The sequence below is a fragment of the Centroberyx gerrardi genome, chromosome 12, assembly GCF_048128805.1.
Source record: "Centroberyx gerrardi isolate f3 chromosome 12, fCenGer3.hap1.cur.20231027, whole genome shotgun sequence".
In the NCBI taxonomy this organism is placed as follows: Eukaryota; Metazoa; Chordata; class Actinopteri; order Beryciformes; family Berycidae; genus Centroberyx; species Centroberyx gerrardi.
Genome location: NC_136008.1, coordinates 20,941,870 through 20,958,939, shown reverse-complemented (window position 1 = coordinate 20,958,939; position 17,070 = coordinate 20,941,870). Strand labels below are relative to the sequence as shown.

Sequence of the window (17,070 nt, the reverse complement as noted above, 5' to 3'; positions counted from 1 at the left end):
TCTTCATCATCTACAGCTACAAAAAAAGCATAAAATGTCTACAAATTTTTTCCAAACAGCTCCTGCAGCATAATCCACGTGTTCTGTAGCCAAACAACTGCACTGTGTGTCTGAAAGTCCAATATTGTGGGTTTGAAAGTCCAACAATAACAAGCAGAATCTTCCGCCAGAGCGAGTGTAGTCAGTAAGGAAAATATAGGAGATATGAGGTAAATATTGGAGTTTTGGACCCACAATTCAATTGTATGGCTACAAAACACTTAGGCTGAGATGGAGTTAAGAGGGCTAAGGGAGTTTCAATTGACATGGGGGTGAGTAGATAATGCTTGAATTTTCATTTTGGGGTGAACTACTCCTTTAAGATTTTCTACACAGAGAGCACACCTTAAAAATGCTGGGTCAGTATAGTACCTACACAGCACTGGCTTATTGCTATCCAGCACAGTTGGGTTGTGTGTATGGTTCTCAGGATAAAGAACCAATTGAACATCACATTAAAATAACAGGGATTATCCTAGCCCTGTTATGAGTTGGTTAAACTTATACTTTATATGTTGTTTGGTGTGCTGGTTGATCCCACAATGGCACTTCTATAAAGAAAGTACATGCAGCTGAAAAATATTTGTTAACAACTTTAACATTTAATTGTGGGGGGTGGGGGCAGGCTATAAAAAGAACAGTAACCCAGCAAAACAATAGAAAGCAACCCAATGCTAAGTTATACTCAAAATATGTTGGATCAATCATGCAACCACACTCCTAGACAGGTGCTATATTGGGTTGTTTATGGACCCTGCATTTTTTAGTGTGCACTTTAATTCACTCATAAATGTAAGGTTCAATCTTCGTGCTGATGGAAGAGAACAATGTTCCAGCTAGTCACGATGCAAAGCTGCATGCTCAACTAGGCTAAACGGGACGTTATCACCTCCAAACACGCACTAAAACGGATAGTACTCTATCTAGCAAGCTTATTAAGTGAGGTCAAAGCTAAATCAGGCAGTGAAATAAGTCACTAATTCACTTCCCTCATGTCCCTGCTCCATTTCCTGGGTCTACTAAAGACAGTGTAGTCAATGATCCATAAAGCCGTAAGAGGCCGACAAGGCAGAGATACTGATAAATGTTTGTCTTTTCACTAAGAGGGATAGACGGACGATTTACCAGCCAGAGATATTAGAGTGTCTGACATTTTGTCAGACACAGAGGAAGCAGAAATGTATCTTTTACTGTGGGTTTGATCACTATAAGCAACAGGTTTCTGGGCATATTTTTGGAATATTTAACTGATTATCTTTGTCTACTTCACCTACTCACTGCTCTATAAAAACAACACAGAGACAGTAATATCATTCACTCTCTTGTTTATACCAATTGAATTCTTCCTAGAAGGGAAGAAACCAGACATTTCTGGCTGCAACTGAGATTAATCCACAAGTTTATTGCTGTCAGGTAAATCCAGGGATCTGGGATTTATATAGTCTGCTCTGCTCAACACACTAATCGCAATTTATCACCCATATCTCGTTTTTAAAGACAGGGGCTTCTAAGCCAGGTTGTACTTTGAAGATTAATGATGTTATCCTACTAATTTATGGCAGTGTCACTTGTATAAACACTGGTGCTGATTGCTGGATAACTCTCTCCTTTAGGACTGGTATCTTTCAAAAAGGGTCACTGAGCCAGTATTGCTTTTGTCTCCCTTTCATCAGGCAAAAAACAAGAACAAGACATTTTGTTCTACAATCGACTGAAGTTAAGGTTAAGTCTGTTACTCTGTGTGAGATTAAGGACAGTGATGCCCAACCAGAACACCTCTACTAAAACGGCACTTCTGTGAGCAGAGGGCAGCTTCATGCCTCAAAGCTCAACCAGTATCGCAATAGCATCCAGATGCGCTTCCCTCTTCAGGGATACTTAAAGGAAAAATCCACCATAAAACACTTTAATACTGTTAAAAACAACAGCTACTGGTGATCTACCTTACATTTCTGGGCCCATTTTGTTATTTAGTGGCGCATTTTATTATTCCTGTGGGAAACTGGCCAGACGTATACAATGTGACATCATGTTGAGAGACTTCCAGCAAAGCTACAATGGAGTTTGATAGATAGAAAATTGCTCAGTTATCTAACACATCAATGGTAAACATCAGGTTTTGGTGTCAGTCCCTCAGACTCAAAGAACGAGGTATTCTTTCTAGAGCCCCACTTTGCACCGATGTTCAATAATCATAAAAGGGGAAATCCATCATAGAAGAGAAAGAGATACCATTTTCTCCATCAACAGTAGCCTCAATAGACCAGGATACAATGCAGCAACCAAACATATTGCGTTTGGAGTAAGATGCGTGACTCGCTTTTTCTCGATGGGTAAAACTCTTGTTCCACTATTGCTATCAGTATTGTTCTCCCCACTGACACATAAAACCCACAGCTGAATGCAACAAGTTCTCACTTCATCTCTGGGGATTATCAAAAGGCATTTTGGGAAATATAGAAAACCACTAACTGAAATAGATTAAGGTGGGTTGAGGGAAAGTGGGTGCACCAAAAAGTAAATTACAACACAAAATAACTCCTGGAAGAGCATCTTAGGGTGGATTTTTCCTTTTTCCATCCCAGCCAGAGTGCACCAATCCAATGTACCAACAAAACACAGGCATTGATAAAAAAGCCTTTGATAAAATCCTTTTACATGAATGCATGAATTTGACTGAATGATTCTGGAGAACTACAGGAAGTGAACCTTCCATCTCCAGTCTCAAACAATCTACAAAAAGAGTGTCTCATACGTTGAATCAAGCGTGATGGTGATGGGTTTTGATAAAAGCCTATACCATTATATCCGCCTAGCACTACAGCATGCTGTCCATGCAGGTCATCCATACTGCCATGTTGGAGAGGTGAGAGAATGCCTCAGCCTCAGCTATACAGTTTCCATGACATCAGAGTTTGTTGGCGACCCAAATGAGAAATCTGGTCTCTCATCCTGGGACTCTCATCCTGGGACATATTGCCACTTGTGTGATGTGGCAACCTACCAGATCACCTGTAGGTCTGTGACCCATGATCAGGAACCAAGCAATCAGCTGCTGTTGCAGAAAAGTCAGAAAATCTCCTTTAAAGTGACTCATTAACTGTCATGGAAACTCTACAGCACAGATCCAGGATTACAGTCTGCTGTGCCAAGATACAGTTGTTGAGCTAAAACGACGTTTAGCTCAGATCTTAGCGGCCGCCCAGTCAGCAGCATTGCTCAGCATCGCAGCTCGTCCAATCCGTTCTTCCAGTCACATCATCCCACTTCATCAGAGCGTCTGATGTCTGTCTGCTGGGTGTGCACTCGCTGCGCAGTGTGGTTCAATTCAATGCACTCAAAGAGAGTTCAAATGTTGATCTTCCCTAAGCTGTTTGCTCCCCCAAGCTAGCTCTGTGCACTACACGCTACTCACACTCTCAGCCTGTATGATCAATCTGCATCTCTGGAAGTAAGAAGAGAAGGGGGGCACAGGGCCTGTCAATCACCAGAGGACCACAGCTCATTGGCTGCATGGAGAATTAATGTACACATGGGTTTCAATGGGATACGCCCCCTCTCTCTAAAACAACCAAAGGACATACTGTAGCATGTCCATGAATGTCTGATTATTATCAATGGGGAGCAATAATGGTGAATACCGCTGGTGAAGGATTACATGGAGACGCTAGACATCCAAAATACATGCAACACCGTTAGAAAAACACAACACTGACATGCTCTGTTAGTATGTGGCCTACAAATACTTCACAGATTCAAAAATGAATACACTGAAAATAAATAAAGGTAGGGAAAATAGGTAGGTCTTACCTGAGTAAGCTCTGGTATATCATTCTTGTCTATTCCCACTTGCTGTAAAAGACAAGAAGACATTTCAGTGGGGACTCAAGGCAACAATTACCAAGCAGTAGAGGAGTTAGCTGATAATCAGTGATATGGTGCGCACTGGAGGCTACCTCAGCGATTTTGAAGAACTCAGAAACCTGGGTCATTCGTGTCAGGAATCTCTTGTAGATCTCCAGCCCGTCTTTGCACTGGCTTCTCTTCATCTGGAAAAATTTCTCTGGAGAACAGAGGTGGATGAACATAACTCCCCCATCAAAATAAAGTTATTTCATGAATCCTGTGATGGAGTGAAAGGAGCCATTCCTTACCTAGCAGGTTGATGATGCCGTCATTGTAGCAGGCGTATAGCTTGATCAGATCTTTGAAGAGCAGGAGGAAGCAGGCGTTTATCACTCCGTTGTTCAGTTCCTGTGGATGGACCTGTGGAGAGAAGTATAATCTAAGAGGCAAACTCTAACCTACAGGAACTCAAACTTCATCAACAGAAAATCCAAGGAAAAACTGTTTGACAAGTGATATCAAATTTGCATGACAGATATGTATTTTTGTCTCTGTGGCTTCAAAACCTCTGGAATTTGTTGTAATAGGGTTATGATTGGCATAACTTTCCAGAGTACTGCTACAATGCTATGCATTTTTATATCCAGTTGGCAGCTTTTTCTGACAGTGTTTATTTCAAAGCAGATTCAGTTACATTGCAAGGTGACATCGTTTCCTACAGTATTAGCAAGTGTCACTCACATCAAACTCCAGCAGTGCGTCTATCTGGCTCTGCAGGGTTGGCATCCCTTTCAACAGCTTCTCTACTGACATGGTCCTCATCACTCCGTCAGCTCTAAGGAGGAAAAGAGAGAGAGGAAAAAGGTGAGAGCAGAATGAAACGCCATTATTCAGTCCCCTGAAACATTTTAAGCCTGTAGAGAAACACAGCATATTCAATCCCTCTCATCGTCCTTTTTAATTGGGAGCAGCCATGGTCTAGTAATCGCTGTAATGAAGCCAGCAGCGTCCCATTGAATCAGCTGACACAGAAAGAGACAGAACCATACAGTCTGTAAGTTTCCACTTCTCCCCACACCTGTCAGACACAACTATATCCACCGACTCATCTGCACTCTATTCTGTATTCTGCGTTTGTATTTCTCATTGCCAGCCCGGCCTGTGTGGCCAGAGGGACCTTGTGTCTGCCAGCTAAATAGAGCTGTCCACAGTGTAAGCATGAGTAATAACCCGCTCTGTATTCATCCCTCTGCTCAGTGCAGGCAGTGCAGCCATGGCCGCCACCCAACGTCGGGCCATCGAGTCCATCCCACACACACGGACGGGACCCCGGAGGGATTTGTGTTATTCTGAGAGATGGGGAGGGCGGGTCAGAGGGTGCAAATATCGGAATGTGCTGTAGTCCGGCTGAACTAACAAAGCAAGTTGTATTTTTAAAGACTAAAAATCAATAACGTGGCTGAAACGGTCTAGCGGCGAGGTGGAGGATTTACAGACATGAGAGACGGTATACCCTTTCTTGACTCGGCCAAAGTCGAAAGCCATCTGTCTGTAGGCGAAGGCCTTCTCGTTGAGATAGCGGCTGTAGCGTCTGATGAATGTGGACATGTCGTAGCCTGAGGAAGACACACACACACACACACACACACTCCAATGTCAACCCAATGCAAGGTATCCACGTGTCCTTAAAAAGTCTGCAAAAGTCTTAAATCATCTAAACTCAAGGCCTTACAAAGTATTAAAATGTCTTAAATACGGCTTTTAGACGATGCTGTTTTACAATGACAGATTTCTTTGCTGCATGCCCATGCCTAGATTAATACAGAACAGGGTTAGTAGTATATTTATAGTTTCAGAACTTTCATTAGCTATGTTCAGTTTCTTTTCTTCTTATTTATTCTGGTTGTTAAATTGGTTTTAATTTCAATCAAAGGTAGCATTAAAAAGTCTTAAAAGCCTTACATTTGGCTTTCTGAAACCCTCAGATACCCTACAATGTCACTCTCACTGACAAAATGTCCATGACAACAGGCTCAGTTTTTATCACCACGGGAGACCATGTTTACTGCCATGGAGATTAATATAATCAAGGGGTGGGGTGTGGGGGAATCAGGAATGGAGGGATGGTTAGGTTGGTTTTAATGTTTGGTGATCTAGGAATTGAATATAAATGGGTGAAAGGAAAAGGGATGGAGAGATTTGAGCAGGACAGAGATGAGCTCAAGCCTATTGCAGCTACCTATGCAGCTACAAAAACGATGCGGGGCAGGACTCAGAAGAGAAAATGATGGAGGGCTGGTCTGGTGGAGGAAGGAAACACCACCCACCATGGGAGCCGGTTTTGTCCAGGAAGTTGCTGAGGTTGAACAGGGTGTTTCTGGAGGCCAGGAACTGGATGAATCTCTGCAGGAGAGGACAAACACACAAGGTTGGTTATTTTCCTCTGCCAAGCACTTTTCAAAAAGTCTCTGTATTCAGCTACTGCAAAACCAGCTTTATTCATTCATTAAAATTTGTACTCATTTGTGAGCGTGCAACTGGTGGTGAATGAGTGCATGGTGGAGAAAAGTAACAGACTCCATTCAAAACATATAGCGTCCCTTTAAGAGACAACGAGACATATTTACTGTACTTGCATTAGAGGGATAATACATATCAACAGAACTAGGAGATATGACTTATTGTTGTTATTAATTAATTGAGGTAGAACTTATACATTTTTGTCTTCATTCAAAAGAACAGAAAAGAAGTATTTTATCCAACATCCCCAATTGCTTGTATTGAAAACATACAGATGTTCAAACACACACACAGTTGTAGCCATAAAAGTCCCACTTTTTATATGTCAAACCTGGGAACTGTCTGGAAAATAGTGCAGGCCTAATGCTAGACAGATGCAGGGTGGGTTGGATCCCTGCAATGATTACACCACATTAGAGAAAAGTTAAAATCTGATGCTCTTCCCAGCAGTCATCGCATATTAGCTTTTTATGATAATCATTTTCAAACAGATGGCTGCATCTTAAATGTTAAGAGAGGAGGCTTGGTTGATGTTCACCGCCATTTCTTTGGAGCTGTTCAGCATTATCAACACACCAAAAACCTGCAAAACTGTGTGTAGCAGAAAGCAGAATTTATATAAAAAGTGTGACATTATCACTAGTCTTTGGCTTTAATGATTAGAGCGAGGCAGCGTTAAAGGAGCAAAGCGGCAGCCTTACTGAGTGGGAGAGGTGTGAATACAAATCAGACACACGGAAAGCACCAGGCACTAGAGTATAATAAAGACAAATAGGACGTCTCTGCACGGGGTATTATACAGCCCAGCAAGAAATAGTGTATTCCAAACACTTCCTAACACACAGACATAAAAATACACACACACACACACACACAAACACTCACTCCTGATGCTTATTCAGTAACTCCATTTTCACAAGACAGGGCCCAATTAAAGTGAGGGGAGGATAAGAATGAAAAATCCTCCCAGGGGAATTGGCGAGATAGTACACATTTACTCTCCCCTTCCCTATTTCTCTCTCTCTCTCTCTCTCTCTCTCTCTCTCTAGTCAAGTCAATGCTCTCTTTCTCAACATCAGGGACAATACAAAAGCCAAGCTAGTCTCTACACACCTGGTTCACTACAAACAAATCTCAAGGGAAATAGAGGGAGGGGGCTGTAGATTTACCTGCCAAGAATATCCATATATATTTTCATACCACCCTCTCCCATACAGTCCATATACACATTGAAATACTCATATGTACAGAAAGGCATGCACACACACTGCACTTGAGCTTTTGCACAGATACATCACAGATATTAGCACATGCATGGAAAAACATATAATCTCCTTTGTCCTTTGTGTGTGTGTGTGTGTGTGTGTGTGAAGGGCCACAGTATCCCAGTGTTGCCCATGGCAACATCAGTACACATGCCCTTTCCCCCTGATTCCTGCTCTGGCTAGATCTCACCACCACACTTTGGCTGCCTGTCAGAGTGCGATCACTGTCCATCTCTCTTCATTTGATTCCCACTGTCTCTCTCTTTGCTGTTGTTTCTTATTCTCCATCCATTTCTCTTTATTATCTCCTAGTGAATATTTTCTCATTCTCCTTCTTACATGTCTTGTTTCATCCTCTCTCTCCCTCCCTCTTTTCTGTTTAATCTGCTATTCCCTAGCCGATTTTAGTAGCAGTGTGGTCAATTTTCTGGGCGGTAAAGAAGCATCTGCTTATCCCTCTGAGTTGCCCCCTGGTTGACCTTTCAGAGCTTTTGCCTTTCTACAGCTATCTTCAGGACAAATCACGGGTCACGAGGTCACGACCACAGAGCAGAAGGTTAATAAGGTACAGGGAATTTATTAGCAGTCTTGTTGCTAATTGCATGGCTGGTGGTGAGCTAAAACGACATCTATGGAGAATCCCCATGCGTGTTTCTGAGGAGGTGTTTGTCTGTCATCAGCTGTAGTTATTTGGGAAAGGGAGAGTGTTACTTATTCACTTTCCACTCCCAAATTTTCCCAGCCAGCCTGGAGGTTTGAACCGACAACCTCCCAGTCACAAGCCCACTTCTCTAACCTCTAGGCTGAATCTATGCCTGTATGTACTGTATGTGGGGTGTATACAGTATGTGTGTGTGTGTGTTGAGCTCACCTCGTTGCCGTGCACCATGAGGTGGTGTGTGGTGACCAGGGCTTTGAAGACCACCACCCAGCTGGCGTTGCCGGCCCTCTCAAACAGCGTGTCGGCCATCTGGGGGACGTTCACATTGGACTCCTGAGTGGCCTGGATCAGATCTGAGGAGCAGAAAGGAGCAAGGGGGGTTAGATGATGGGAATTAGCAGTGGAGACATTCAGTACAGGTGCAATGTACAGTGGAAGCCCTTTGAGCATCTAATAATGACATGATGGACCGCTCCAGGGATGGTGGAAGAAGCTAGATGGGTTAGAAACGGCTTAATGTTTAAGACAGGAGCGTGCTGGAATAAATGCCATGTGATGGTACTGGGTTTGGGCTTTGTTGCATATCACAACCTCTCTTTCTCCCATCCTTCATTGTCACTTTCCACTATGTGTAGGAGTAGAAATAAACATTAACACGATGAGTCCTACACTGCAAAAATATTTAGTCATTTAGTATTGAGTCTTAAAATCTTATTTTTCTCAAAACAAGTGAAAAAAATCTGTCAGTGAATGAGACATTTTCACTTGTTTCCAATGCAAATCAACTTATTTTAAGAACTTTACAATACTAGCAAAGTCTTAATTCAAGATATTGTCATTTATTTGAAGAACATTTTTAAAAAAGGTGAAACTGCACTGGAAACTGTTTGTGAGTGAAATTATCTCACCCCATTGGCAGATTTTTTTGCTTGAAGCAAAATAAGATTTTAAGTGTCAGTACTAGACAAAATTACTTGTTGCGATTGACAGTTTTCAGTGTATGTTTTCCGTCTGAAAATGTCAATTCTTCTGAATTTGTCAATTGAATACGTAATCCATTTAAGAGTCTTATCTTTGCAAGCAGGATGGGCTATTTCTAACTACAAAATGGTTTCAGGATACTGACATGTTCAAAGATTATAAAATGTATTTAGCTGCAACCTTGGGTGCTTCACGCTCTGTCACCATTGCTTGGTCTGAGTCACACCCGCTGCCTCTTTGTTCGTTTCTGCAGCCAGTTATTAACACTAGCACAAGTAGAGGAAGAGTGGAATATTCCACAGCATAGAAAGAGACAGAGAACTAAACAGAAATGAAAAGAGAGACAGATTTTCAGTCATACAGAGCGTAGAGAAAGACAGCCAGGCAGATACACCGACAGACAGTTAGCATGGGGCACCAGAGCCAATAATCTACCAGGGACACATGGATGGTTTTAGTGTCTATATTCTAATCACTTAACATTTAAGTTGACCAAAGGGAAAATCTCCCCAAAACTTGGTGTATTCCTCTGATACTGAACAAAGGAGCGTAATCTCAAGCTGTTTCCTTCCACCCGTTCACCAGCATCAATCAGATAACACCTCGGCCTCTGTGAACGAAAGCTATTTACTGGCAGATAGGAGCGATATCCTCCTTAGCTCTGCTATAGCAAATCTCACGGCATATCGTCAACGGGGGAGTGAGGAATGAGATAAAGTAGGTGTGTGTGCAGAAAGAAGAAGGAAAGAGACAGAAAACATGACCGGCATCGTTTTAAAAGCCTTGATTCAGCTGAGCAGGGCAAACAGAGTGACTGCTATGGAGTCCTGGGACTCATTAATAGTGTCATATCCATATCTGTTTGTTTACTGCCAACAGACAGAGAGGCAGCCCAGCAATTGCTATTGAATTTTCCTCTCTGGCTTAATATAGACTGTAATTGCCAATACACCTCACATCCAGAACAATCTGTCATTTGATTTATAATGATATATTCTGTCCTGTCAATGGAGAGTCCAGGCACTGGGACGTTTTGCTCCAAAATAAGATATCCTCCATTTTAAAGATAATAATAAAAAAACATCTAACATCTACTCTGATAGTGCATCTACTTTGATCTATTAAAAAAGAAAATCTATTTGGGGGTCTTTGATTTGGGAACCCCCAGACTTAAGTCACATTTATAGACTGGACCTTCTATATTTAAGAGACATCAAATGCTGAACTTCAGGTAATGATTTTTTCTATTCCCAAATAACTAGATAGCATTTTGAAAAAGGACTCTTCAATCTTTCTGTTTAGCAGAAGTGCCATCTATATCTTTTGATAGCGCTTTTATTGTGTTTTGTATTGTATGTCAAAAACATACAATACAAAACATCCATCGAAGACCATAATGGTGTTTTTTACGTAACAGTTTCACTATCCTCTGAGGATTTTTTTTTTCTTTTTTTAGTTTATCATGCATTTTCTCCATTTCCCAACTTAAACCTAATCAAATAGCCCACAGTGAGTGTGCTGGGAAAGATAGATGGATGAATAATCATGGAAGAGATGCGTTCAAGGTCACAGCGCTGCGCTAGTCATGTTAAAAGTCTGCTCGCTGTTTTGCTTCCGCTACCATGCTTTCATCATGCAGTAATGATTGTTGTGGATGGCCTTTCCAGTAGTGAGGCAGGAGATGTTCATACACACACACACACACACACACACACACGAGAAGGATAATCCCTGCAGGGCTGATGAGTCAGCTGCCTGCATCTTCCTACGCTTTTCATCTGAGCTCTCCCCACTTCTCTCTCTCCTCTATCTCCCACTATGAGTGTTAGCACTTCTGCCAGACTGTGAGACACAAATGCACAGCCACTCCACATCTAATATCTACACAAGTAGGTGCACCATGCCCAAATCGTGTCCACATGAGAGCATAGTGACTAGACAATTCTGAGAGTTTATAGTAGTAAGCCGCAGATCCTTGGGGTTTTTTGGTCTCTATGTTTGGTGCTCAGCGCTCATTGCTGTGGTGTTTCTGCACTGCTCCTCATAGATCAGCTGTCAATCAAACAGTAGGTCCAGTACTGACATCTTTTTCCTTCTGTTGATGAAGTTTGAGTTTCTTTTCTTTGTCTGTTCAGCCATGGTGGCTACCGCAGCTCATGCTAAGTACCCAGTTCTTCTTCTGTTTATTCCAAACAAATTGCTATTGCTGCTGCATGAAATGTAAAATGCATCACCTCCTGTGCACCAGAGGATTTTTCCCAGGTAAGACCTACCAGGCACTGAGTGTTAGAACAGCAAATGTAAAAGGTTTCATGAACTGGATATAGGTTGAATCACTACTGTGTTACGTCAGTCAGCGATAAAGAGTAGCCAAACAGACATTTATTTATTTGAAAATGTCTGGGATTATTACTTGACATAGAATATAATCCTAATCCAGTAGAAAGAGTTAGATAGATAGATAGATAGATAGATAGAGAGAGAGAGAGAGAGAGAGAGAGAGAGAGAGAGGCAAAGACAGAGAGTCTCAGGTCTGATTGGGATGCTGAACAACACTTCAGCAGGAACTCCTGACTCACTGTCTTCCCCCTGCCTTCCTTCTCAATTATTCATACTGTGTGTAAGAGAGAGAGAGAGAGAGAGAGAGAGAGAGAGAGTGTGTGTGTGTGTGTGTGTGTATCTCAGCTCAGTACGTAGCCTCAGTGGAGTGCAGCACACACAGACACTCACCCTGACTAACAATTACTTACATTTGCATGCATGGATACAAATTCTGTATATCACACAATGGATCACAAATATTGTCATTGCCTCTCGGTCTGACTAACCATACAGAATAGTGATTATCAAGATTATTTTGTCTTCTTGTGTATGTGCTCAAATTTCAAATGGAGCATTTAAGACTGAGACCTATTTTTCATGAAGCAAGTGAACAAATCTAGCACTTGTTTCCTACACAATTTCACCTGTTTCAGGAATTTTCTAAAAACAAGTGTTGATATATATTGATACAATGCAGAATAAGGCAGATCACTCTACTAGTATCAAGAAAATGGCAATTGCATCAAGGAAATTCTTGATTTGCATTGGAAACTACTGAAATTATATCATATGGCAGATTTTTTTCACATTTCAAATATTTTTCAAATAAAATTTGAAGACTCAGTACTATAGATTCAGTGACTTCTTAAGATGGATATTTTTTTGCAGGGATTGATTGATTGATTGATTGATGATTGATGATTGATGTGAATGAACCATGTATAAGATAAGCATGAGCAAAACGTCTGAGGATGTTTAAAATGTGGTTTGAATTCAGCTCAGCTACAGTACACAGCATGCTGGCAACAGCATACTGGCCGACTGCCATGAATTCCCCAGTGTGTGTTAAAAAGATGCTGAATAATGTTACCTGCATCTTTCATCATCGTCAAGCCACTATACAAAGTGGAATAGGTGAAGCTAAAGCGAGACTGACTCACAGCTGTGACCTAAGTAGCTTATTTAACTGCATTTTCAAACCGCCTTGTTCTACGGGGCAGAAATATGAACTCACAGGGACTCTTGGTATGAACGCCATTTGGGATGCTCTTACCTCAGAGTGACTGATGACTAACAACAAGGTATTGTATGTGATGGAGGCCTTGGAAAAAACCTAGGGCTCGGAAATAATTACCATCATACCTCACCTTTATCCCGCCTGGCCCTCTGCAGTGTTCATTTAGCATGAAATGAAATCAAGCGAATTCAAACACTTTAGAGATCGGGGCCCCTATGCAGAAAATAGCCCAGATTGATCTAGTGGGTGAGCGCAGGTAACAGCAGAAGGAGCGATAAATATGATGACTAGCCCCGGTAAAAGCCTGAAGGCAATGTAGAAGCAGGGAGGGCTGCCACAGAGAAGTGCTGGTATTGAACCATTGAGAGTAATTGCAGAGTGAGTCGGTCCAGCTGTAAGAGCAGTAATAGCAGGACTAGCAGTCAGTGGCTAGTGATTACAGGAATAGACACATCTACACTCAGCCAGAACCACAGGCATTCAGCTGCATTAGCGAAAAGGAAGAGCTTAGAATACATACTTGCTTGCACACACACACACACACACACACAGGGGCTCAGTGTGTGGCGCCCCAGAGGTTTGGGACAGCAGTCGGCCCCCATGATGCACCGCTGCTCTGCTGTCTGCCATCGCTGACCAAGGCATATGGGAGAAAAGAGGGCCTTAAAATACATGAGGCGAGCTGAGTTTAATGTGAGGCTGTAAAATGAGATCCAGTCCACACACACGCGCACACACACACACACACACACGCACACACACACACACCCACACACACACACACACACACGCACACACACGCACACAGACACGTACGTAATTGTTTGGTTTTGGATTTACATACATTTATCCCAAGATCAATATTTCCACTGACATAACAATGAAAGACAATACATTGTTCTATCGACTCCTGTTCTTGAATTTTATAGCATTTAAATGCAGTCAAGTAAAGACAGAATAAATATCTATATATCAATGACATTGTAATACTTACTTTGTGTAAAATTGTAACATCAATAAATCATTACCACATTCATTTTGAGACATTAGTGTAATTACTGTAAACAAATGAGACCGTGGCAGAGAAGACTGGCAGCCTCTGCCAGCTTCTACACTGCATTTTACATTGTGAGCCATCGGGTCGATCTGGCAGAAAATCTGCAGGATTGCTTTATGGCACAAAGCAGAAAGAGGGCGCTGTTCTTCTAGAGCAAACAGAGCGAAAGCATTCAGAGTTTCTGTCAATGGCAGATGGTGGAACAAGTGAAAGGCAGATGGAAAAATCACTTCCAGCAGTAAAGACAAAGATGCCAGAGAGGGAGGGGGGGTGGGGGGGACAAGTGGCAACAGGGTTTATGGGAAATGTGGTCTTCAATGGGGATACTGATCGTCTCCAAAATCGTCTTGTCTCCAAAATCTGTTCAATGTCATTATACCAAGGTATTATTATTTGACAATGATATTTTGATATTTAAAAATGCTACACACAGCACCTTTAACAAGATATGTAATAGAATATAACATAATAATAATAATGATGATAAGAGATAATTAGACTAAGCCACAAAGTCTTAGTAGCCAAAACATTAGGCTAATAGTCTTTTACAACATTTCATAATTTATTAGATTATTATGATGTTGTATTTCTATTTCTATTCCTCAATGAAAGTACAGTATGTGCAGATAATGTCCTTCAGTTAAAGCCTGTGAATTTTTAGCTGCTATACAAGGTTATTCATGACATGAGGATTACAAAAGCCTCTACACTATTCTACTACATTATACACTCACACACACACACACACACACACACACACACACACACACACTCCCTCTGCTCTATTTTAGAGCCACAGCACCTGAGGCGTCATTGTGCAGTGGTGCGAGTAGAGGAGAGCAGCATCATGGGTCTGACATGTTCGCATCCTCTATGGTGTGTGTGTGTGTGTGTGTGTGTGTGTGTGACTGTAAAATGATAGGGGGGAGATGACAAGAAGACAGAAAGACACCTGTCTGTATGAAAGACACCCATGACCAGTCACAGAAACACACACACACACACACACACATACACACACACACACACACACATACACAACCAATGCTTCATAATGCAACCATGTATCACCATTTATCACCATACTTTCTGACAAGCAGCAAAGCTGACTCAAAAACCAAGATTATGCACAATCTGCTGTTCCGCATGAAAAGACAGGTAATATTTTCCCAAACTGAACTCACATTAAGCTGCATACATGCCACAATCTGACACTGGAGAGAGCCACTGCCTCTTTCATGCTAAATCTGAGACAGAAGCTCTCATCAGTGGTTGGAATAAACAAACAGAATTGAGGTTTCTTGGCCATGTTGAGCTAGTTGAAATGTGTCACGTGGCATATCTCTCCTAGATACACATACATGCATAGGCCCCTACATAAAGGATATGCATTTCATCAGAGAGGTCGAAGCGCATGGTCAGCCTCAGTGCAGTGCCTTGTTCAAAGGTACTTCAGTATTTTGTCAGGCATGGTATTTTTTAACAGCAGCTATCCTCACCCTTTCTCCTCACCATGGCAAAAGGATATTATCAAGACATAACAGGACTGCAGACTTTCACCTTACCTACGGTACGTAAATGTTCCATCTTTCACTTTCAGACACATTTCCAGTTGGAATATCCATGAATGTGTCCCATGGGATCACTGGAAAAGTCTTGAAAACTCCCGCGTCAGATACCGTTACACTGTTATATATCATCAATCTGTGCTCTCCATTCCAGGGGTTATTTTGTGTTGTATTGGTGTACCCACTTTCCCTAAATCTGCCTCGTCTTCCTATTATTCCTATGTTTCCCAGAATGCCTTTCCACAACCCTCAGAGAAGGGGCGTGAACTTGTTGCTTTCAATCACAGGTGGGTGTATGGGCATCACCTGTTAGCTGGCTAGTCAAGTAGGCTAGTTTGTGAATGATGGCTGTGTCTATGATCATGGTCCTGTCCTGCATTGCATTCTGGTCTATTGAGCCTCTCTTGGTCTCTCTGCCTCTTCTACGATAGATTTCTCCCTATATGATTGTTGAAGTCGGTGCAAAACGGTGAGTCTAGAAAGAAGCTCTTGCTCTTTGAGGGACTGACACCAAAACCTGATGTTTACTGTTGATGTTTTAGACGGCAGAAAAATTGCTTCGCAGGAAATATAGTTATGCACAGGAATAAGGACACATAAGGAATACACCACCAAACAACAAATAGGGCCCAGAAATGCAAGGTACATCGCAATAGCTGTTTTTTAATAGTGTTTTCGGGTGGATTTGGCTAGTGACCCAGTGGTCTCTTTCTGACATACTCTGCATGCTCTACTGTGCACACTTAGGACTCATATGTGCTCTATTGACCTACATGGTGTCAGATCACTGTAACTGAATAGCATATCAGAATGCCCTGCGGTGTCCGCCACACCCAACACAGAATTGACAGGACTCTGGTTTCAAATTGCGCACTATAACACATCAATACATGTAACTGATATCAAAGCCACTGGGTTTGAAAAGAGTAAAACTGGAGGCAAACTGCCAAGCATGCATGCACCACAAGACACGCTGCAAGCATACACACAAGCCTGCACGCACACACACACACACATACATCACATATCTCACAGATGGGTTTTTACCAGAGTACCAATGAATACCAATGGGGATATGCCAAGGTGGTTTCCCTGGCAACTAGTGCTCATATTTTTCTGTGGCATCAAGGATGCAGTAAAATTCCTTTGAAATCATTTTCACAGGTGCAAACTCCCACAGCAGCAAACTGATAGGGGTCATCTAGCCAATGCCGGCTGTATATGAGTCATGTCAGCCATAATACTGCAGCAACACACCTCATGGAACAGTAGAAAGTAGATTCAACACTCAATTCAGCACTGAATTAATATAAATACTAATTGAATACCTTTCCTGTAACCTCTGTGCAAACTAATTTATTCCCTGTTAAAATGTAGATCTGTTATTTTCCATAGTGAGAAACGGATGAATTTAATCTCATATTCCATATAGATCCATATTGTTGAGCAGGTGACTCATGCGACCACCATCTCTATGTGAGAATGCAGCTCCAGTAGAAGCCATGCAGCGTGAGTGAGGCTTTGTTGGACTGCACATGAATGGACCATGAAAGCACTGTGTTTATTTATAGCTC

The 17,070-nt window shown here is 41.9% G+C and overlaps 1 protein-coding gene across 2 annotated transcripts in view; it reads right to left on the bottom strand.

The window, feature by feature from the left end:
- Positions 1–17,070, bottom strand: part of snap91a (synaptosome associated protein 91a) — a 42,836-nt gene that overhangs the window by 16,164 nt on the left and 9,602 nt on the right. For both annotated transcript variants that reach the window (XM_078286970.1, XM_078286971.1), the window contains exons 2-8: positions 8,542–8,684; positions 6,213–6,288; positions 5,399–5,501; positions 4,627–4,720; positions 4,194–4,305; positions 3,996–4,102; positions 3,850–3,891 (exon numbers count right to left, since the gene is read on the bottom strand). In XM_078286970.1, the coding sequence (XP_078143096.1) occupies positions 3,850–3,891; positions 3,996–4,102; positions 4,194–4,305; positions 4,627–4,720; positions 5,399–5,501; positions 6,213–6,288; positions 8,542–8,684 (677 nt within the window). The remainder of the gene's footprint in view (positions 1–3,849; positions 3,892–3,995; positions 4,103–4,193; positions 4,306–4,626; positions 4,721–5,398; positions 5,502–6,212; positions 6,289–8,541; positions 8,685–17,070) is intronic.